Below are 23930 nucleotides of genomic sequence, written 5' to 3' on the forward strand. Positions count from 1 at the left end.
AGCAAATTCATTAGCAAAATTCTGCCATTAATTCAACAAGCCAACTACAGTGTGAGTGTTTGTTAGCTCTGCTGAGGTTTAACAGACACTGCTTGGCTGCTTTGTCCCTAAATTGGTATGCTGAGATTCTGTTACGTTTGGCTACAATGAGGAGTTTTAGAGAAACTAAGCTACAGTTAAAGGAATATTCCAGGTTCAACACAAGTTAAAGGGATGGTTCAACCAAAAGTGAAATTTCTCTCATTATTTACTTGTACTCAGGATATCCCAGGTGTGTGTAACTTTCTTTCTTCACCAGAACACATTTGAAGAAAAATATCTTAGCTCAGTAGGTCCTTAAAATGCAAGAGAATGGAGATTTATCTTTTGAAGCTCCACAGACAGTCAGCATAAACGTCATTGATATGACTCCAGTGGTTAATGTCTTCTAAAGCGACACGATCACTTTTGTTGCGAAAATGATCAATATTTAAGTAATTTTTTGTACCATGCTTGTTTTAAAATAAGGAGGGACAAGTAAAAATATATTTTTGGGTTAATCAAAATTATGCCACAGATGCTGTTTTTTGCATAGCAGTTCTTCTTTTTTCTTTACTTAAGAATGTTTTGTATTAGCAATAAGACTTTTTAAGAATTTTCTTTAATGAATTGCACTTAGGGATAATTTTATGAACTTCTTATAATCTATCCTACAAACTTTCTTATTTATATATTTTATTGTTTATGAAGATTTTTGGTGCCTGAATTGGATGCTGATGTGCTGGTGTCTCCAACCAGGCTTTTTTACTAAATTTAACAAGCATGGATTCCTTGATCAACCAGCTTCACTAAAAATAACTTGCTGGTTGAACCGCTTCAACAGCTAAGCTGTTTTGGTGAACACCACCAAGACCTGCTCCAAACCCAAATTAACCAGCATACAAAATGCTGGTGTAAGCTGATCTCTACAGCTGGGATAGGATAGTATAGAAATGCAGATTCATCCACTCCTCTAACAAGATATTTTATATGGATGTACAACATTTCAGCATAAAATAACTTAGTAACTACAGCTAGCTTTACTATAGTACATTTTGTGAAGGAAAGTAGCCTGTACATTTTGTTTTCAAAGTCTGACCAAAACTGAGTTGTCCATCAAAGTTAGTCTGACTCGCTCAGTAAATTACTCCTGACTCTGGGTCAAAGCCATCCCAAACTTTTGTCAGACTGTTGAAAGGTAAAGGTACTTTATCTGTGATTTAAGACTGGAACAAATGTATGAGAAGAAACACACCATAGACAATCACAGCTGCCGACGAGCTTTTGCGACGAGCCACAATGTTCTTGGCAACGCAGGTGTAGTTGCCGGTGTCGGCCAGACGGGCTTGTTTGATGATGAGATTATGGTCCACGGTGATGAAGAAATTGGGGTCAGTCTTGGGGTCGATCAGCTGCTCGTTTCTCTGCCACTCCACCTAGAGATGTAAACAGTGGAAAATATTTCACAGCTTCAATCTGGCTTAAACGAAAACACTCAGTATGCCCTCGGCTCCAGCAACCGTTCTCAGCAGTCCCCAAGGCCAGTTCCTGGGCAGAGGATATTCAAATTTGGCAGGCATTTCATGGTGCCTTCAGGGAGTGGAGAAGCAGAGTAGAATTTCCTATCTCACTTTTTAAAGAAGGAAATTATTGAATGTGCTATCTCATTAACTGGTAAACTTTTACAATAAGGTTCCATTCGTTAACACATTAGGTTATCATCATTAACTAACAATTAACAATATATTTGTCACACAATTTAATAATAATTGTTAATATTAGTTAATAAAAACAATTGTTCGTGCAAGTTCATGTTAGTTCATGGTGCATTAACTAATGTTAACTAATACAGCTTTTGATTAAAAAAAAATATTAGTATATGTTGAAATGAACAGTAACTAAGATTAATAAATGCTTAATAAGCATTATTCATTGTCATTTCATGTTAACTAATGTTGTTAACTAATATTAACAAATAGAACATTATTGTAAATTGTAACCAATTAACTATCTAATGAAGAATGCATTATAAAAAGCAAAAACTTTGAAATACAAAATTACAAAAATATTACACAGTTCACTAATTAGATTGGACAAGAATAACTCTTCATGTCTGTATTCGTTATTTAGTCCCTTGTTACCTTTTTTAATTATTTTCTTTGGTGAAGCAAACGAGAACAAAATAACTGCATACTGAGTCCGAAATGTCAATTACTCAATATTACATTTATGTTAATAAGAAAAAAAACCAATATGTATGGCCAAATCACAGCCATGATCATCGTACTTGTTCAATTATATTAATTTAATTATTAATACATACTGTAATAAAGGAGGATTAAAAAATTGCTCTAAAAAGTTAAAAGAACACAAGCATCTCGGACATCTTTGACAGCCTTTTTATATATTTTTTTGGTACAATGATATTAAAAATATCAAACTGAAAAGAAACAAAATGAATGAAGTCAAAAGTCTAATGTACTTTAATGTACTTTAATGTACTTTAGGCAAAAATTTTAACTGCAGTTAAAAAATGTATATGACTTTAATTTGTGGGAGCAGCACTGAAATGTTGCTGCCGTTGCTCTTATTGGATTTGGAAACAGCTGGTCGCAGGCTGGTCCAGTCCTGCATCAGTGCAAGAATACATGTATTATTGATGGGACTTCCAGAGCTGCCAAATCACTCAGCTTGCCTCCTTGTCCAAGTCCAGCTGACGGAACAGACGGATTATGGCGGTGAAACGTCACGAGATGCTGATGCTTTGGCTTGCTTATGTATTTGTGACTGTACATTAATGAGAGGGATAATTAGCAGAGTTGATGAGATTAACATGTTTACTTGTTCCTCTCACCTCTGCAGGAGGAACACCTTCTGGAGGATGACAGCGGAGAAGAACTTCCTGATCAAGCGCTACTTCCTTACCCAGTGGTTCCTCCTCAAAGTTCTTCCTCAGATCTGTAAAAATCATTAAAATACATTTGTGAAGTCAAATAAGTTCTTTATTGTAGAAAAAACTCTTCACTGTACAGTGCAATTCAGACAGAAACAGATAATGATTTACAGAAGAGAAATACAATAACAAAATATGAGCCAAATAATTTTTCTATTTTATACAAAGATATAATATATATAAGATTCATAAATACAAATGTGTAGTTAATGTAAAATATCTGTGTGAAGTTGACATGTCCTGTGGTGTGAGGTCCTATACTCCATCTAAAACTTTATAAATCAGCATTTTGTTAATTAATTATAATTAATAATGCATTCCCCTTTTATCACCTTATATTACCTACACTAAATAAAGAGACTACATCAAATATTTGAACATTTAAAAATGTATTTGTCACACCACAGGACCATGTTATAAGAACTTGTGAAGTACAGGACCCAAGATATACATTTTCCCTTATACTGAACATTCATAAATGTTCAATCTAAAATATTGATATTGAGAAAAATATCCATGGAGATGTCAACTTTAATTAACTAATCAAATACAGATAATGAAGTAGTGTATGATGTGCAAAATGTGCTTACAAATATGTGTAGTCCTTATTGTGCAACAGCATATTTAATAAGTAATATTAAGCATTTAATATTCAATATATTTAATAATTAGTACTACATTCATATGGTCAAAGTAGATACATGAATATGAAAGAAAATTCTCAGGAATATTGTTCTGCTCAGATGTTACTTTTGGAGATGTGGCCTGAAGGATAGTGCATGTTCTCAGATGTGTTGTGCAATGGCACATACATTATGTTCAGACAACCCAAGTTTGAACCAAGTGCAACTGATTGAATCATCATATTCATATTTTCCCTTACAGAAAGTTCAGGTTTAATGACAAGAAAAAATATGCCTTATCAATATACAGTGCATCCGGAAAGTATTCACAGCGCTTCACTTTTTCCAAATTTGTTATGTTACAGCCTTATTCCAAAATTGATACAATCCTGTCTCGGAGGTCTACAGACAATTCTTGGACTTCATGGCTTGGTTTGTGCTCTGACATGCACTGTTAACTGAGGGATTTTATATAGACAGGTGTGTGCCTCTCCAAATCATGTCCAATCAACTGAATTTACCACAGGTGGACTCCAGTCAAGTTGTAGACATCTCAAGGATGATCAGTGGACACAGGATGCACCTGAGCTCAATTCTGAGTGTCATGGCAAAGGATGTGAATACTTATGTACATGTGATTTTTGTATTTTTTTATTTTTAATAAATTTGCAAAGACAAACTTCTTTCACGTTGTCATTATGGGGTATTGTTTGTAGAATTTTTAGGAAAATAATGAATGTATTCAATTTTGGAATAAGGCCGTAACATAACAAAATGTGGAAAAAGTGTAGCGCTGTTAATACTTCCGGATGCACTGTAGAATGACATCCCATTTCTCTGGTGACGCATGCCATTTTTTTTTCAGATTTTCAAAAGTTATGGCTAGTTGCACAGCCCCCAATAGCACTAAGGCATCCAGCAGTAGGAACCGCCACTATGAACAACAATATATACACTTGGCAAGCACGTGAAAAACGAAACGCAATCAGTGTGAATGGCACATTAATATATTAATTGTTTTTCCTAAGCTTTTGCTTAAAGGGTTCATATTTGTGACTTTCTTATGGGCTCTAAAAATCCTCCTTAATTTATAAAGAGGATCAGAACATTTATAAATATCACCAAAAAAGGTACACTGGCCAGCCATTTAATATAACATTATCCATTTCATATTAAGTAATGTGGGTCTTTGTGTGAAGCGAAATAATTGATCATAATGGCCATCTAGTCAGCAGGTTGTCAATTAGTGAGGTCAAATAGTTTATATTTTTTCCTTATGTGCCTATACATTTTAAATTTTAACCCATTGTATTAGCAATAAGTGCACCCCAATTTCTGTCATGGGGACAATCTTTTTTTAATAATAATAATACATATATATATATATATATATATATATATATATATATATATATATATATACAGTATATATCTCAGGAAAAGAAATGTCCTCTCACTTTCAACTGCTTTTATTTTCAACAAACTTAACATGTGTAAATACTTGTATGAACATAAAAAGATTCAACAACTAAGACAAACTGAACAAGTTTAACAGACAAATCAAAAGTAACAGTCAGTATCTGGTGTGGCCACCAGCTGCATTAAGTACTGCAGTGCATCTCCTCCTCATGGACCACACCAGATTTGCCAGTTCTTGCTGTGAGATGTTACCCCACTCTTCCACCAAGGCACTTGCATGTTCCAGGACATTTCTGGGGGGAATGGCCCTAGCCCTCACCCTCCGATACAACAGGTCCCAGACGTGCTCAATGGGATTGAGATCCGGGCTTTTCACTGGCTATGGCAGAACATTGACATTCCTGTCTTGCAGGAAATAATGCACAGAATGAGCAGTATGGCTGGTGGCATTGTCATGCTGGAAGGTCATATCAGGATGAGCCTGCAGGAAGGGTACCACATGAGGGAGGATGTCTTCGCTGTAACGCATAGTGTTGAGATTGCCTGCAATGACAACAAGCTCAGTCTGATGATGCTGTGACACACCGCCCCAGACCATGACAGACCCTCCACCTCCAAATCGATCCCACTCCAGAGTACAGGCCTCAGTGAAACGCTCATTCCTTCGACGATAAACGTGAGTCCGTCCATCACCCCTGGTGAGACAAACCACGACTCGTCAGTGAAGAGCACTTTTTGCCAGTCTTGTTTGATCCAGCGAAGGTGGGTTTGTACCCATAGGCGATGTTGTTGCGGTGATGTCTGGTGAGGACCTGCCTTGCAACAGGCCTACAAGCTCTCAGTCCAGCCTCTCTCAGCCTACTGCAGTCTGTGCATTGGAGGAGGGATTGTGCGTTCTTCGTGTACCTCGGGCAGTTGTTGTTGCCATCCTGTACCTGTCCCGCAGGTATAATATTCGGCTGTACCGATTCTGTGCAGGTGTTGTTACATGTGGTCTGCAACTGCGAGGACAATCAACTGTCCTTACTGTCTCCCTGTAGCGCTGCCTTAGGCGTCTCACAGTACAGACATTGAAATGTATTGCCAGGACCACATCTGCAGTCCTCATGCCCCCATGCAGCATGTCTAATGTAAGCTCAGGCAGATGTGCAAGAACCCTGGGCATCTTTCTTTTGGTGTTTTTCAGAGTCAGTAGAAAGGTCTCTTTATTGTCCTAAACATTAATTACCTTCCGTCTGTGAGCTGTTAGTGTCTTAATGACCGTTCCACAGGTCATGTTCATTAATTGTTTATGGTTCATTGAACAAGCATGGAAAATATTGTTTAAACCCTTTACAATAAAGATCTATAAAGTTTTTTTTTTTTACAAATTCTATAAAATTATCTTTAAAATACAGTGACCTGAAAAAGGGACGTTTCTTTTTTTGTATATATATAAATAAATGACCATTTCTACTCTAAAGGCCTCCATGAATTATAATCATTATTGGCAAGTGGTTGTGGCGTAGTGGGCTAAAGCACATAACTGTTAATCAGAAGGTCGCTGGTTAGATCCCCACAGCCACCACCATTGTGTCCTTGAGCAAGGCACTTAACTCCAGGTTGCTCCGGGGGATTGTCCCTGTAATAAGTGCACTGTAATTCGCTTTGGATAAAGGCGTCTGCCAAATACATAAACGTAAATGTAAATGTTAAATGGTTATTTCTGGTCTACATTTAAAATGCACAGTGGCTCTCAATTATGCTTTTTTTCTTATTATTTTTCTTTGAGTCAACATGCCACCAAGATATATTTGAATACAGTTTACATAGTAAAACCATAGTAGCATAACTACAAGTAGCATCTTTAAGTTCATATCCTTTTGTTTCTGAGCATCCCGTCATGATCAATGCGTTAAGACTGGGTGTCTAGTTAAAAATAATATAACTTTTAAAAACACATCTCCATACTTCTGCATTCTGTTCAGTTTCATTGCATTCATCTAGCTGTTTTTTGAAAGCAATAACACATTTAATGTAAACAGTGAACCGACAAAAAAAGCGTAATTATACAGAACTTCCTCAACTGAAGCCATTTAACTAGCAACTAGCCATTTAACTAACCTACCGATTCATCAATTTGAAAGTATATAGTTTTGCACATCCCTATGATAATAAGAACCAGAATTTATTCTAACATTACCCGTTATATTTATTTATTTATTTTTTTAAATTGTTTTGGTGTGTGTAGAGTTCCTCAGTGTATATAACATGTGGGTTGTATGGACTGTGACGTTGTATAGGAGTTTTGAGTAGTCTCTCTGTTAGAAGGCTCAATATCACAACTCAAGTGTTTTCTACAGGCTGCTTGGCTGCTTCAGAGCACAGCTCTCTGTAGCCCACAGGCAAAGCATCAACAAGAAGGAATTGCATTATCTTCCCCGCCTCTACCCGATATCCTGCTAGACCTGTGGTATCTGCACGACCACCCACTCTACCTAAAACCCCGGGGACAAGTGTTGATTCAAGTCCAATTGTATTTGCTCATCAAAATTGCATTTCTCTTGATGGAGGGCTCTTGACTTTGGATGGTAAAATTTCACGACAATATTTGCATAAACGTGAATTGCTGTTATGACAAACAAATATTTTGGTAAATATATAAAGTCAGACAACTTTTCTAGTAAAAATAAATAAATAAATAAATCGTTTTGAGACCATTTCTTTCTCAATGAAGGTGGCACTGCCACTTATTCTGTCTGAAACAACATGGGGAAACTATTTCATATTGTGAAAGTGAAATCTGTGGTGAAGCTAACTTTACTAAGAGAGATATTCATTCAGAATATTTATATGCACCACACTGAGATGAATCACAATTCCAGTTTGATCACAAGATGCTTTAATCATTGTTTAGACACTAATATGACTGTATCCTCTTCCCTTTGACATCACATAAAAGTAAGACGGGCTCGCTGATATTTGTTCAGTCTGAGGCAGTGTGGTTTCCTGGTGTTTAATCGCCTTATGTATCACACAGAGATTTCAAAACCACACTTCTTCTCAAGGCAATTACATTGCAGATTAGCAGATTTCCTTTCCACTGGCTCTTCCTGATCAAGCTTCCCAATCAAACATTAAATAAGTAATATAAAACCTACTGAAACAATAAGCCTCAGGGAGAACTGAATGTAAGTGGCTAGATTGATTGGCTAATGGATTTTGAAATAGATTTTAACAGAAAGCATCTCAGTATGAAAATAGTCCATTGAGAATTGGGCAAGAGTACACTCTAAAGAAATAAATTAATTTGGTTAGTGATGCATAATTTTAACATAAGGTTACTATGTATCCATATGCCATGCCCCAAAAAGGTATTTAGACACTTAATGTCACAATGTCACATTAGATACCAAAATATCAAACATAGGGGCATTTATTTGACAGAAAGATGCATATGCACTCTTTAAGAAAATAATTTCACTTTCATATGTACCTTCACATGTACTTTCCCAGCAGGCACCATCATCATTACATTCACCTGTTCCCCATCAGTGTTACCAGATGTTCCTTATGTTGTTATTCCAATGTCTTTATATTCCCTTGTGTTTCCTCACCTCTTGTCTAGTCTTGTCTATATTAGTATGTATATTTGTCTCATTGTTGTACTTATCCTTGTACCTATCGTCTTCCTAGTTATATTTCAGTTTGTATATATACGTATATCTTGTCTGTGATTCTTAATTAAACTCTGCATTTGGGTTCAAACTGCATTCATCTCCATGTTCATACATCGCAGTCACACAGATGTAATGGTTAATAACTGGGCCTCGTAGAGTAGCGTCACTCATACATGTTTCTGCAACAGCCATTTACACAATAAGCGGCTTTCGTGCCGACACAGGCTGTGCTGGTCAATCGCCTTATTTATATTCACTCAGACATGTACTCATACAGTCTTTTAAACCATAGAATAAGTTTATGTTATATACATACATTCAACTCGTCACCATAGTAACATGATAAAAAGTTTACAGCTTGTATAAGCACAGTCAATACATCAAACATGACCTTCATCCAATGCGTGCTGCTTTTTGTTTACATTAGTAGCGGTTGTCATTCGTCAAACAATATGTTTATTTTATGTAACAAACTGCCTAATTTTCACCAAAGTACCACGATAAGAGTTTACAGCTTGTATATGCACGGCCATCATATCTAAACATAATCTTCCCATGTACGCATCCATGTCTACTTATTACATGCAGATGTGGCTTTCATTCACACAAACAACAACAATGTTTTGTTCAATGAACCATAAATATTTAATGAACAAACACCTGTGGAATGGTCATTAAGACACTAACAGCTTACAGACGGAAGGCAATTAAGGTCACAGTTATAAAAACTTTCTAGACCTTTCTACTGAGTCCAAAAACACTAAACACCAAAACACCAAAAGAAAGATGCCCAGGGTCCCTGCTCATTTGCGTGAACGTACCTTAGGCATAATGCATGGGGGCATGAGGACTGCAGATGTGGCCCGGGCAATAAATTGCAATGTCCGCACTATGAGATGCCTAAGACAGCGCTACAGGGAGACAGGAAGGACAGCTGATCGTCCTCGCAGTTGCAGACCACATGTAACAACACCTGCACAGGAACGGTACATCTGAATATCACACCTGCTGGACATGTACAGGATGACAACAACAACTGCCCGATTTACACCAGGAATGCACAATCCCTCCATCAGTCCTCAGACTGTCTGCAATAGGCTGAGAGAGGCTGGACTGTGGCTGGACTGAGGGTACTGTGATGCACTGCAGTACTTAATGCAGCTGGTGGCCACACCAGATACTGACTGTTACCTTTGTTCAGGGACACGTTATTCCATTTCTGTTAGAGACATCTCTGTGAAACTTGATCAGTTTGTTTTAGTTGTTGAATCTTTTTATATTCATACAAATATTCACACATGTTTTTGCTGAAAATAAAAGCAGTTGAAATTGAAAGGATGTTTCTTTTTTTTGCGGATTTTAAATATATACATAAACCAGTGTTTCCCAAAAAATCTTTCTGCCACAGCACACTTTTATGACAAAAATATGTAATTGCACTCCACTATCCCACATAGGTTAACCATCGTCAATATTTTTCCTTTTCAAGAACTTGTCCATGTTTTCTGTCTGTCTTAGTGGCGTGTTTACTTGTAATGATTAAAATTACGCCATGCAAAATTTCTCAAAAATTAGACCTTCTCATCATCTGTCATATTGATGGACAGGGTCCTAAAAAATCTGTCATAATCTATTATTACCCGTCATTTTAATTTTCATATTTGAATGATAATAAGACATTTAATAGCTTTTATTTTAGTTCACATTTTTAATCATGAACTTACAGGACGAGCATATAGCAGATTATGCATTTATTTATTTATGAAGAGAACAGATGAACAAAACAGACATCACACGAAGCAGATTAATGTTTTTTCCCACCGCAGTGACAGCGGAGGCACCTAAACCACGACATATGAACAACGGAATATTCCAAAAAACAAATACGATTAAAATATGAACGAAACACGGAAAAAATTAACTGAACAGAATTCAAACAACAAGTCAAATCTTCCTCCTGGTCTGCATCGACAGGTGCTCGCCTGTGCATAATCAAACACATCAAGAGAGACTGATGCTGAGGCAAATGTAATCAGATTTTGCATCTTTGCCTTGGACAGACGAGTTCTCGGAGCAGTTTTAATTCGGTTCTTGAGGCTGAACCCAGCGTCAAGCGCCGCACTGCCCTCTACATGACAAGAGTTGCAGAAAGTGTCACAGAGGGGCAATTTTACGAGTTTGCCTTGCAAAAAGTGGGAGGTGTTCACAATAAACATTGAAAACATGTATTTCGAAGAGAGAAAAAAGCTTGCAGTTGCTTTGATAGCAGAAAGTAATAAAAGGACTCGTTTAAAGGTTTTCTTGATTAATTTAAATTAGTTCAATAACTGGGGGTCTCTGATATTCGTAAACGATAAGGTAATATTTAATGAAAAGAAATGATGAGTCATTCACTGTCTCCATAAATTTGAACAGTTTTGAAATATTTCTTGTTGCTTCATACTCTCAAAGACATTATTAGTGAAGCAAAAATGTGTGTGTGAATAACACTTTGGTGTAAAGTGACGTCACTTCATAGACTTCAATGTATTGTACAGCGCAGACGTGAGTCACGAGAAAATAAACAGTGAGTCACATTAATCATTGCTCTTCACAATCACAAAAGTGACCGATTAAGGTTTCACAATAGCAAATTTCTCCAAAATGTGAGTTGTTTGGATCCCTGAAATTATTATTATTATTTTTTTCATGCATTTATTTATTTTGTGGAATTTTATCATTTTCCACGGCACACCTGACAGCATTTTACGGCACACTAGTGTGCCACGGCACAGTGGTTGGGAATCACTGACATAAACTGTACATAATAACTTAAGATTAACTATTTGGACACATTTAATTCAGTGAACTACACATGTGGTTACTCTGCTAGGACACGTGTGTGAACTTGAGAAGTGATTTGTATTAAGTAAGATCTCCTCAAGTTCACACAGGTGTGCTAGCAAAGTAATCCCATGTGTAGTTTAACCAGTTGATTAAATCAAATTGCAAAATTTTTATTTGTTAAGGATGTCTTTATTAAACATCTCATTATTCTATATCGATCTAAAATTCACCTTAAAACCGTATCTGAATAAGACACCTTTTTGATTGCTTTCGGCACTCCCAGTTGGACATTTCAATGAAAACCTGCAGCCAAAAGTTATATACAGTACATACATTTTGAACTGCAAAAATTGTGTCATGTTCACGTAACTTTATGAGACCAGGCTGTGAAATGTAGCTCAGGTGCATCCCATTTCTCTGGAATATCTTTGAGATACTTCTATACTTTGATTGGAATCCACCTGTGGCAAATTCAATTGATTAGCCATAATTTGGAAAGGCACACACCTGTCTAAATTAGGTCTCACAGCTGAAAATACATATCAGAGCAAAAACCAAGCCATGATGACAAAGGAACTGCCCTTGAGGCACAGATCTGGGGAAGGCTACAAAAAATGTGGCTGCATTGAAAGTTCCCAAGAGCAGAGTGGCCTTAATAATTCTTAAATGGAAAAAAGTTTTGAACAACCAGATATCTTCTTGAGCTGGCCACCTGGCCAAACCGAGCAATCAGGGTAGAAGGTTCTTGATAAGAGAGGTGACCAAGAACCTGATGGTCACTCTGGTTGAGCTCCAGAGATCATGTGTGTAGATGGGAGAAACTTGCAGAAGGACAACCATCACTGTAATACTGCACCTATCTGGGCATTATGGCAGAGTGGCCAGATGGAAGCCTCTCCTCAGCGCAAGACACATGAAAACCTGTTTGGAATTTGTAAAAAAACACCTAAAGGACTCTCAGTCTGTGAGAAACAAGATTCTCTGGTCTGATGAAAAGAAGATTGAACTGTTCTGCCTCAACCAGGCACTGCTCATCACCTGCGCAATACCATCCCAATGGTGAAGCATGGTGGTGGTAGCATCATGCTGTGGGGGTGTTTTTCAGCAGCAGGGATTGGAGGACTGGTCAGGGTTGAAGGAAAGCTCAAAATACAGAAATAGCTATAATGAAAAACTGGTCCAGAGCGCTCAGGACCTCAGACTGGGCCAAAGTTTCACCTTCCAACAGGACAATGACCCTAAGCATACAGCCAAGACAACGCAAGAGTGGCTTAGTGGCCCAGCCACAGCCTGAATAATTTATTTTTTAATACATTTCCAAAACTATCAAAAATCTGGTGTTTGCTTTGTCATTATAGGGTATGGGGTGTAGATTGATGTGAAAAAAATAATTTTACCATAAGGCTGCAACATAACAAAATGTGAAAAATAAACGAAGGGGATTGAATACTTTATCAATGCACTGTACATTCTGCTAGAAATGTATCACATTATTACTGATTTTGAGCAAGTATTCACACTGAAAAAAATCATTATTATTAAAAGAACATAAGATAATATGTCTTGTTTTCAGAAAAAGTTTTTGTAAACGTTATGCTTAAAGCAAGAAGAAGAAATAAAAAACCTGCCAATGGGCTAAGATAAACACTTAATTTGCTTACATAACTTGTTTTCCATTTAAAAAATTTTTTTGCAGTGCAGTCAAAATGTTTCATTATAAGTTAGCAAAGCTGAACTCACAGGCAATGCGTACAAATGCCTTTTGGCTCTTCTGGGTTCCTGTAGTGCTCCAGGCCACGCACTGACACCAGTAATCCTCCAGGCCGAAGATCTTCTCTACCTGCTGTCTTGAGATGTCAATCTTTACCTGCATCACCGGCAGCCCTGAAAACAAACCAGACACAGCAAACATTCAGCTCACCAATCCAAATATATTATCATTGACAGAGACAGAGAGAGGCTGTCGGACACTTTCAATCTTTCAGCTGAGTCATAAGCTAGACCCTTGAAAAATGGTTTGTTTGCTGCAAACAAGCAGTTAACTTGTTGCAAATATAGAGCTTTTCACACTGTGCTTAACCTTGGTTATTATATTTCCAAACCCTGGGTTAATGCCATGTTTAACTCTGGGTTAAGAGAAGTTTCACACTTGTAATTTTAAATGGGGTTAGCACTGCTTTTATTGGGTTACCCCCAATTGCAGTGCTAAATCTTTACAGTGTGAAATAATGCAGTCATAAATTTTACAGCAAATTGTTTATCAGTAGACAACCAATCATAAACTGCCTTAGTGCTTACCTCATTTAATATGCATGGGCTTTGAACCCCCAACAGTCCCAGAAACTTTCATGCACTGTGTAGTTTCACTTTAACTGATGTGATGAAGAGACAGTATTACTTTTGCATGTGTTTTTTTAGTATGCTTCAAGAGACACAAGTCAAACAGAGCGAATTTGTGTGGTCACATATCCATAGATATGCAGTTCCAATGCTAAACAGATATTAACAGGTATAATGCCCATTGCGAGCAGTATTTTTCCAATCAATGTTACTGACCATATAAATATGTAAATAAGTTAATTAACCCAGTTAATAAGTGTTCAATGTGAAACCTCGAAACTTGGCCATGACTAATTAGAGTAAAGAGTATTAGCAGTGTGAAACAAGAAACAAGAAAACCCAGGAATACTTTTATCCAGGGTTAAGAATGACTATAGGATAACAATATAAAGTGTGACATCATCTGTAATGGAAAGCATGCAGCAAACCTTTGGCAACAATGGCTAATTTGCCACTACTGGCAAACAATACAATGACAAATATTTACCACTACTGGCAAACAGTATCATAGAGAATCTTTGCCACTATTGGCAAACAGTACAATGGTGAATCTTTGCCAATACTGGCAAACAGTACAATGGCAAATAATTGCCACTACTGGCAAAAAAGTACAATGATGAATATTTGCCACTGCTGTAAACAGTACAATGATGAATCTTTGCCATGACTGGTAAACAATACAATTGAAAATATATGCTTCCACTGGCGAACAGTAAAATGGTGAATCTTTGCCACAACAGGCAAACAGTGCAATGGTGAATCTTTACCACTACTGGGAAGCGGTTCAATAGCAAACCTTTGCTACTACTTGCACACAGTTCAATTGAGAATCTTTGCCATTATTGCTGCACAGTTAATGACACATCTTTGCCACTACTGGCAAAGAGTTTAGTGGCAAAAGAGCTAAATGCCAAATCTTTGTTACTACTGGCAAAGTGTTAAAAGGTGAGTATTAAGATTCAACTTTATTGTCATTGTGCAGAGTACAGAGCCAATGAAATGCAGTTGTTTTCACATATCCCAACTAAGCTGGAGTCAGAGCGCAGGGTCAGCCATGAAACAGTGCCCCTGGAGCAGATAGGGTCAAGGGCCTTGCCCACGGGCCCAACAGTGGTATCTTGGCAGTGCTGGGGCTTGAACCCCCAACCTTCTGGTCAGTAACCCAGAGCCTTAACCGCTTTACCACTACTGGTAAACAGTTCAATGATGATTCTTTGCTACTACATGCACACAGTTATGGCAAACCTGTGGAAACATCAGGCAATCCATTAACAGCTGACATGGTAGTGGCAAACTGTCCATTGTTGCCAAATGTTTCCAAACTGCAAATGCACTTCCAAACTGCAAACTTTTGGCAATCACATTGCAAAATACTTAAAATTAACCAAATGTTTTTAGTTTTTTTCTGCAAAAAATTTCTGCAAAGAGATTGTTGCTTGGTTAATTCATAGAGTACCGTCGGATGATTGGACATTGTCGCAATCATTGTAACCTAAATGCAGGAAGTGTACAGCATGTGAAATAACATTTAGCTGCCATGAAATAGAAAATCCCAAATAACAATATGCTTTCTGGTATTAATTAATTAATATACAGATAAAAACATTCATGTGAGATACCAGTGGGAGATATTTTTCCAGGTTACTCAATATGTGTGTTTCCGTTCAGAAATGAGTTACTTGGATTATCCCATCAAAGCTCTGAGGTTCTGTTCTGAAAATAAAAATGGAAAGAGGACAAGAAAAAAAAGGAATGAAGTGATAAGTTGTCAGCTGTAGCTAGCTGAATAATGTCTTTACAACTGGTGTGGTCATCCAACAAAATGTTTCATTTTCAGCTGAAAATTATGAATAAAAATAATCAGAGTTAACCACCACCAACAACAAAAAAATGTGTAATGCATAATAAAGCCCTTTTTGAGGATGGAGGGAGGGGTTAGACAAATAATTTGTTTTTATTATCTCTAGACCATCTCCTCAACCCTAAGCCTCACTGATATTTTCCTCTATGCCAATCGTTCATCTGACAACACTATAGCATCTCATGGGCAGAAGAAATATTCATTTCCATGCTGAAGGAACTTAATAAAAAAGCATCAGATTTACACAAAGATGACCTATTAGAAAATTCAGACTGGAGCCAGCAAGTCTACGGCAATAACATCTGTTTTGTGTTAACCATCTTGAGAACAAAAGATTGTGAATGCAGAGGACCCCTTCTCGTACATGTCGTAAATCAGGGAATACCCCTATGGCATGCCCAGCAGTGATGTAGTGTAAAAGACAGAGTTAAAACACACTCCCTGGAAACCACAGGAAAAGCTAAGATACTCCTTTGTATTTCAATATAAACAATTTGCTACACTTAAATTACACTCATCAGGAGATCACGAGACATCGTGATCATTATTTTGCAAACAGCAGTTAAAAAGGATTTATGAACCTTGACACAATTCTAATGTGAAAACCTCTCATCTTTATCCATGAACAGAATCTACCTTTTTGTACCAAAATGTACACAATTCCTAGCCTTGCTAGAGAAATCTGAAAATGATTTTATGACCTGTAATCACTTTTATAACTGACAAATTAATGATTATAGCCTGATGTACACTTTAAAATATGTGTAGTGATTTGTAATCACTTATAACTTACAAATCAGTGATTAGAATCTTTAATCTCGTTTCACTCATGTCATATTAACCAATGAATTAGGATGTTTAATCAAGTATTTTCATTTTTCGTTACTTGCACGTTTAATATTCATGAAAGCATGTCATGTTTAGTACGTAAATTATTGTCTGTTTACGTACAGGATGTTGATGTTTACAAATGTCATGTCTCTTGCACCGTTTTTAAGATATAAAAGTTCATGATTAAACATTGCCCTATTCTGAGCAGGAACAGCAGCCTTCACTGACAAAGGCTCATCAATCACCAGTCAGAAGGAGGGACAGAAAATACCATGTGACTCCGAAAAGGCACTACTGATTGGCCCAGGACACCATTTGGGTGTGGCCAGTTTCAGCTCAAAACTTTCCTACAAGGAAGAGCTTCCTCTCTTCTCTTGCTCCATGCTTCCACTTCCTCTTCAGCCCCTCATCCTCAACGCTCTTGCCCCTCAAGTTCCATACCATGTAGATGCCCAAGAAGGCTCGGACGTCAAGGTCCGAGGAACTTCTTCTCTTCTCTGCACTACGACTAGGGCTAGGACAATTCATCGACGTAAACGACATCATCGATTACAGAAATACGTCTATTTGCATAACATGCGTCAGTGCATTGCATTGGAATAATTAAAATGGCAGCACCCGGTTTAAGCATGGATTCCCCGAAGAACAAATTGCAGCTAAAAAAACTTGCCTATGGTGAACTAAAGCATGGGAGTATTTTAGCCAGAGAACCAATGATGTGATGCTTTGTAAGATATGCAAATTGGAAATGGCTTATCACAGCCGTACAACCGCCATGAATGAACACTTGAAGCGAAAGCATCCCGGAGCAATCGTTAAGACAGCAGCACCGTAAGTCCTGTTTACTTTCTGTCCCCACCCAAACATGATATAGTATTACAACACGATATTGTATTAAAACACATTTTTCTGTTAGTAGTAGCCACTTAAAATAGATTTTCTAAATACTTCCTCATCGCCGCCACGTTAAAAGTAATTTCTGCACCGCTGCTTACGTAAATTTGCACCATGCATCATCTAATTTTGTTATTTGGCTGTTTTATATTTTCTGTTTATTTTAATGACCATGTATGATTGAGAAAATGGCGTAAACAGTCTGTAAATCGTTTAAAATATATTCCTTGCCCCACTGAGATTTAATTCAGATTGAAATAGTTTTATTTATTCCTGTTAGAAAAAGTTAACTGTTGCTCAAATTGCACTAATGTTACTGTAAGATGAGGGGGAGGGAGAGAGGAGGAGAGGTCGAATGTGGAGGGAGGGGAGGGAAAGAAGGAGGGGGAGAGAGATTGTGTGTATGTGGTAAATTGTCTGTGTGTATTACTGAGAGTTGATTAAGAATGCACAAGTTTTAGTTATTCCTGTTAGAAAAACATTTAAGTGTTACTCAAATTGCTCTAATTTGACTGTAAAATGATTTTATGTTGGACTGATATTCCTCCTTAAAGTGACTTGAATTTTACATTTTGTTTAATTTATTTTGCTGTTGGATTGCTAAATCTAGATAGCACTTTCCTTTTACTCGAAATGAACAAGTTCTTACTTAATATCACTCCAAAATAAAATTAAAGTAATCTACATTTAGCAATCCAACAACAAAATAAATGAAACAAATGTAAAATTGAAGTCACTCTCAGGAGGAATATCAAAACATTGTGCAACCTCAAGTTTAGCAGTCCAACATATAATCTCTCCAAAATAAAATTAATGTTGGACTGAAAATTGAGATTACATGTTAAGACAGGGCTATTTTGTTGCAGAATAATGCCCTGCAGTGCACACTTTGTTTGAAAAGATAATTTATTAACATATTGAAATATTAATGAGATGAGTTTTTATATTCATTTTGGGTTAATTAATTGTTATATTAATCAAGAAATAATAATAAAAAATCTTTCGAAAAATCAGCAAATTAGTTGTTTGATTAATCGACTAATCGAAAAAATTATCGTTAGATTAATCGGTAAAAAAGCAGCCCTAGCTACGACCCACACAAGTGACGGGAGTCACGAGTCTTCCATGCGGAAGGCCTCGCTTCAAAGCCTGCTTCCAGCAACAACTAAACATCCACAATCTTAACAGAGGTCGAAACATTGACGGAACAACCAGAACTTTCTACAAAGAGCCAAAGAACCAAGAAAAGCAAGGAAACGCAAATTCATCTCCAGACTTTGCTGAAAGAGCTGGTGTCTCTCTAATATAATTTGAGTTACCCGACTGCAAATCGAGTCAGACTGAATTAAGTATCAAATGGCTCTCAATGCCTGCGATGGACTGGCGACCTGTCCAGGGTGTCCCCCGCCTTTCGCCCAATGTTAGCTGGGATAGGCTCCAGCCCCCCGCGACCCTGTACACAGGATAAGCGGTTGACGATGGATGGATGGATGGATGGCTCTCAATGCATGGTCTACAGACTCCATAAAGTTCATTTTCTCTGTAAGATAGTTTCCACTCAAGCTACTCTGTTCACTTTACTCACCAACCTGATTCATGTTTGTATGAATTAGATTTGTTTTTATTTTTACATTAGCAATAAAGTCTTGTTTGTATTCAAGGATGAATAGACTCTGGTATATTTTGGTAAACAATCTAGTCACTTGATTTTTCAAATATTTGTCCCGCCCTGAAGCTATACCTAAAATATTTGTGATATTATTTTCAATTAGCCATGAGAATATTACTCCAATAAGTAAATTAATCATAATTCACTTATTAAAGCTAATTCATTACAATAGAAATTGTGAGTGGATACAACAAGCCGTTGTATTACGATGTTAATGGTGGAGAATTTTATTCAGACATATAACCTCATTATTTGTCATTTACCCTTCTTATAATGGTTGTTGAACACAACTAATTCCATTATATAATTCCTTACATAGTGACGTAGACATGCTGACAGTTTCATTTAATTCTTAACACATACTGTTCCCTACAACACGGAAGCGTGACCTTGAAGATGTCCACGTCCATCTCAAAATCTCAACCTTTCCCTTAATTTCTCACATAATCTCTCTCCCTCAAACCCTGAAAATGTCTCCAACAAACACATTTTATCTCTATCATTCCCCTCTAACTTTCTCTTGTTTAGATATCTCTCTTAGATACAAGGGCTTGTGTTCAAAACCTAGTGAGCTGCCTACAACGACATAATATTTCACATGCTCCTTTGAATGTTCAAATCATATTTTTATTACATTTTTTTGCCATCATTCAAACATTCTAATATATATTTTTGGAAACATTGGAATGTTTAAACAGAATTCACATATCATAGGTGCATTCATAGGTACATCATAGGAACTATCTGAAAATTCTAATTGATTTTTTGGTTTCATTAAAATGCTCAAATTGATTTTTGCATTCAAGCATACAGGTACATTTTTGTCCATCATCTGAATGCTCAAATACATTTTGGGGCATCATTCAAATGTAGGCATTAGTTTTTGGCATACATATTCAAATATAATATGTGCACCACAGGTAGCCTTCATTCAAACTAGATAGGCTGCTAGCTTTTGATATACAGCCTTGCACTGCAGTACCACAGTGGCCATTCAAATGTTTAATGCAAATACATCATGATAAGCATAAAACATCTCCAATAAATGCATTCTGCAATCAGCTGTGGTCAGTTGCCCCAGTGATGTGAAAAGCACCATCTCTTCAAATCCTACTGGTCATTTGGGTTCTTGTTCCAACCTGTCTGTCACAAATCAATGTACATCACATCTATCAGCATTTGGCACACAGTCTCTGGGAGGAGAGAAATAGGGCAGCATAGAGAGCTAGTGTCTCACTATCTTGGCAGACATTAGGAGCACATGCAATTGCTGTTAGATTTAAACCACTCTTCCAGTGTTACCCAGGGTGTCAAGATTAAAATGGACCTCTCAAACAATCTCTCTCCTCTAACACAACGCCTGGACTTTAATCCTCGTTGACAGCTAAAAACACTTTTGCAACAGGTCAAAATATAAGATTCAATACACAAAATCTCTGTAATCCAGACAAAAATAAGAACACTTAAAATTGTATTTAAAGTCCCCATGAACTGGCCTGACAAGCACAGTTTTCTTTCCTGTGTTGATATATTTCCTAATAAACTGAAAGTTAGTACACAACATATTGAAGGGCTCATCCCCTTTTATTTTAAGAACTGTAGTTTTAGTTTGTAGTTAGAACCTATAGTGTACATCACAGCTATGAGTTGCAACTTGCTATTGCTTGTTAGATGTAGGTTGCATTAGGAAGAGGGACATTCTCATTCTAGAGAGCGTTTGATTTGACAAAATGGGTGAGTGCAGTATGAGTCATCAATATTTTTGGTATGTTTTCAATGAGAGAGACTGTACATTTTAAACGCATATATCTGCTAAAAGCTAATTTTGTCAATGTTTTGGAGGACTTTAAAAACTTTAAAACCTTCAGAAAGTTGTAAAATCAGCAGACCTCATTATAGGCACCAAGCTCCCCTCCCTTAAGGACATCTACATGAGGGGGTGTCTAAGGAAGACACATAAAAAAATCAGAGATTACTTCCACCCGGCACACACGTTATTCAGAACACTTCATTCAGGCAGGCGCTTCAGAAGCATCCAAGCTCGGACTAATAGACTTAAAAACATTTTTAACCTCAGGCAATAAGACTCCTCAACAATCAATAGGCTTCATCTCTAACATTCATCACTAATATAATATTGTATATTATATTTAGGCTGAACGTTTTACTGTTATTGTTGATGTGTTTTATGTTGTTTGAATATAGCACTTGACACATAGATATATTTCGATTATAAGTCATTCATGCCCTAGTTTTATTTAACTTTTTTTTTTGTTTACTTCCATGGGGTCTTTAATTGCATTGCTCAGGGTTTACGTTTTTATCTTGCTAATTAAATATTTGAGAGCAGAAAATAACAAAACTTAAAAATGTATTTTAAGACTTATACATTATTTTATTTTCCAGGAAATTTCAAGGCCTGTAAAACAACAATTGTAATATCCCCTGATAATTCCAGTTTTTCCATGACCGTCGGAACTCTGATTGCTCTCATTGCATTTAATCCAAATTATGTGTGACCAATTTAATATTAGCAGCAATGGTTAATAAGACTTTTGAACAAGGTGATTTTCTTTGTGTGAATGCAATTACCATTTGCATCAAAATGTAAAATACAATTAATAGAATCAGGCACAGTGCTGAGATAGTCAGAGGAAAAGCTATCTTAACCACTGATTGTTTTATTAATTGTTTTTTTCTTTTAGCTGACCTCACACTCCCTCTGCATTTCACTACGAACATCTGAGGCCGTCACATTCAAATCTGTTCACTTCTGTGAATATGCCAACACTGTTACTCAGGCATGACAATTCACTTTTCCTGCATGACAGATTTAGCAGCATAATAGGCCATGATAATACTGTAATGCATATTTGTATAATTAGTAATTAACGGAGTATGAAGTCTTTGACTGGGAACACCATTAAAATGTTCACCCCTGAGATTTTGAGCGAGGTCGCTGTGGCAACCCCCCCCTTCGGGATCTGAGGGGGTTACACAGATAAAGCATTAATGACTCTTAGACCAAGTGTCACATGTGAGCACCGAATTCCAGTTCTGTCAAACCCCCACAGATGGAGGAAATTATTTCGAAATGAAGACACGTTTATTAGGCTCTGAAAGATATTAATTCAGAGTTATTACTTCATGCTTTTGTCATGTTGTGTCTCCACTTTCAATGCATGCAGCATACCTTCAAAATGAATTGTTAAAAATTTCATAAACCAGTTCCCATTTTCTGCAGTTACATCTAACAAATTATTAAACATGGATGTAAAACGTGAAAGAGATGAAAAATAATATTGATGGCACTTTCAGTTCTGAGGTTAGCTGAACCAAGTACATTTTTTATAACAGACCAAAAGGTCAACCAATTAACAGGCATATCCCAGAATTAAATCCATGTATCTTGAGGAACAATGGAAAGTTTGATGTTGCTTTGACCTTCCCAAAACTATATGTTGGTAGTTATCAACTTTTTTGGGGCCTGTTTACACCTGGCCACTTCATGCATTTCGGTGATTGGTTGGCTATCCGATCATGAAAAGACCAGGTGTAACAGCCCTCCGAAACGCTTTCGAGACGGATTGCAATCCGATCGCTCAAACCACTTCAGGAGGTGGTTTGATACGCATTCCAGATTAAACTGGTCAAGTGTAAATGCATCTGGCTGTTCAAGTCACATGTAAACTTTGTTTCGCCCAAACAGCGCTGTGTCAGCATAGGGAAAACGTAAAACATAACAGCTGTCACTGAGTATTTGCATAGAGCTGGTGTCGTGCAATAAAGAACATCAAATCAAGAGACGGATGCAAGTTTTCCTAATTTATTTGATGCAGAGTACTGATTAAACTAACTAAACACTGACATGAGAGCAGCTGATGTGCATGATGCGTCTTACCTCTACGAGGAGCCCTGACAGGATAAATTACTTTGCGTGCACAAACAGAAACACCCGTGCACTGTTTAAAGTCACTTGGAAGCAAATAATAAATCACATATTTTAAAACCGCAGCCCAGAATTAGCATAATCATGGAAGTCAACTCTGTTCTATTTGCATATAGTGGGGGAATTGAAGATCGGATTTATATCCGTTTGGCAGAGATGCATTGATGAGGTCAGGTGTAAATGGCAATAGCAATCGATCAGTAAAAACACATGAAGTGTAAATAAGCCCTTTGACTCCAACTTGATTCCCTCATTGTAGAGGAATATATATTTAAACCCCAAACAACTCCTGCTGCAGTAATTAAAAAAATTAATAAATAAGATAGATAAAAATAAAGATTTTTTTAAAATTGTTTTTTGCATCTTGATTTTTTGGGTGTTTTATAATTAAGTTAGATTATTTTAAATAATTGAAAGTAAAGTTCAATACAAGTTAAGCTCAATCGACAGCATTTATTGGATAATGTTGATTACCACAAAAATTACTTCGACTAACCCCTCCTTTTCTTTAAAAAAAAAGCAGATATTTAGGTTACAGAGAGTCACTTATGATGGAAGTGAATGGGGCCAATATTTGGAGGTGTCATGGCCAGCCCAATCTCCAGGCCTGAACCCCACTGAAAACCTCTGGAATGTGATCAAGAGGAATATGGATGGTCGCAAGCCATCAAACAAAGCCGAGCTGCTTGAATTTTTGCACCCGGAGTGGTATAAAATCACCCAACAGCAATGTGAATGACTGGTAGAGAGCATGCCAAGATGCATGTAATGCAGGGTTATTCCACCAAATATTGATTTCTGAACACTAAGTTAAAACATTAGTATTGTGTTGTTTAAAATTTTATATGAACTTGTTTTCTTTGCATTATTCGAGGTCTGAAAACACTG

At 36.9% G+C, this 23930-nt stretch overlaps 1 protein-coding gene across 1 annotated transcript in view; it reads right to left on the reverse strand.

Annotated features, from left to right (window-relative positions):
• The window catches only part of LOC127663293 (netrin receptor UNC5A-like), a 347540-nt gene that overhangs the window by 120034 nt on the left and 203576 nt on the right, over positions 1-23930 (reverse strand). Inside the window, exons 3-5 of the mRNA XM_052154807.1 lie at positions 13239-13382; positions 2873-2976; positions 1274-1454 (exon numbers count right to left, since the gene is read on the reverse strand). Of these exons, the coding sequence (XP_052010767.1) occupies positions 1274-1454; positions 2873-2976; positions 13239-13382 (429 nt within the window). The remainder of the gene's footprint in view (positions 1-1273; positions 1455-2872; positions 2977-13238; positions 13383-23930) is intronic.

Source organism: Xyrauchen texanus, chromosome 23 (assembly GCF_025860055.1).
Source record: "Xyrauchen texanus isolate HMW12.3.18 chromosome 23, RBS_HiC_50CHRs, whole genome shotgun sequence".
NCBI lineage: Eukaryota > Metazoa > Chordata > Actinopteri > Cypriniformes > Catostomidae > Xyrauchen > Xyrauchen texanus.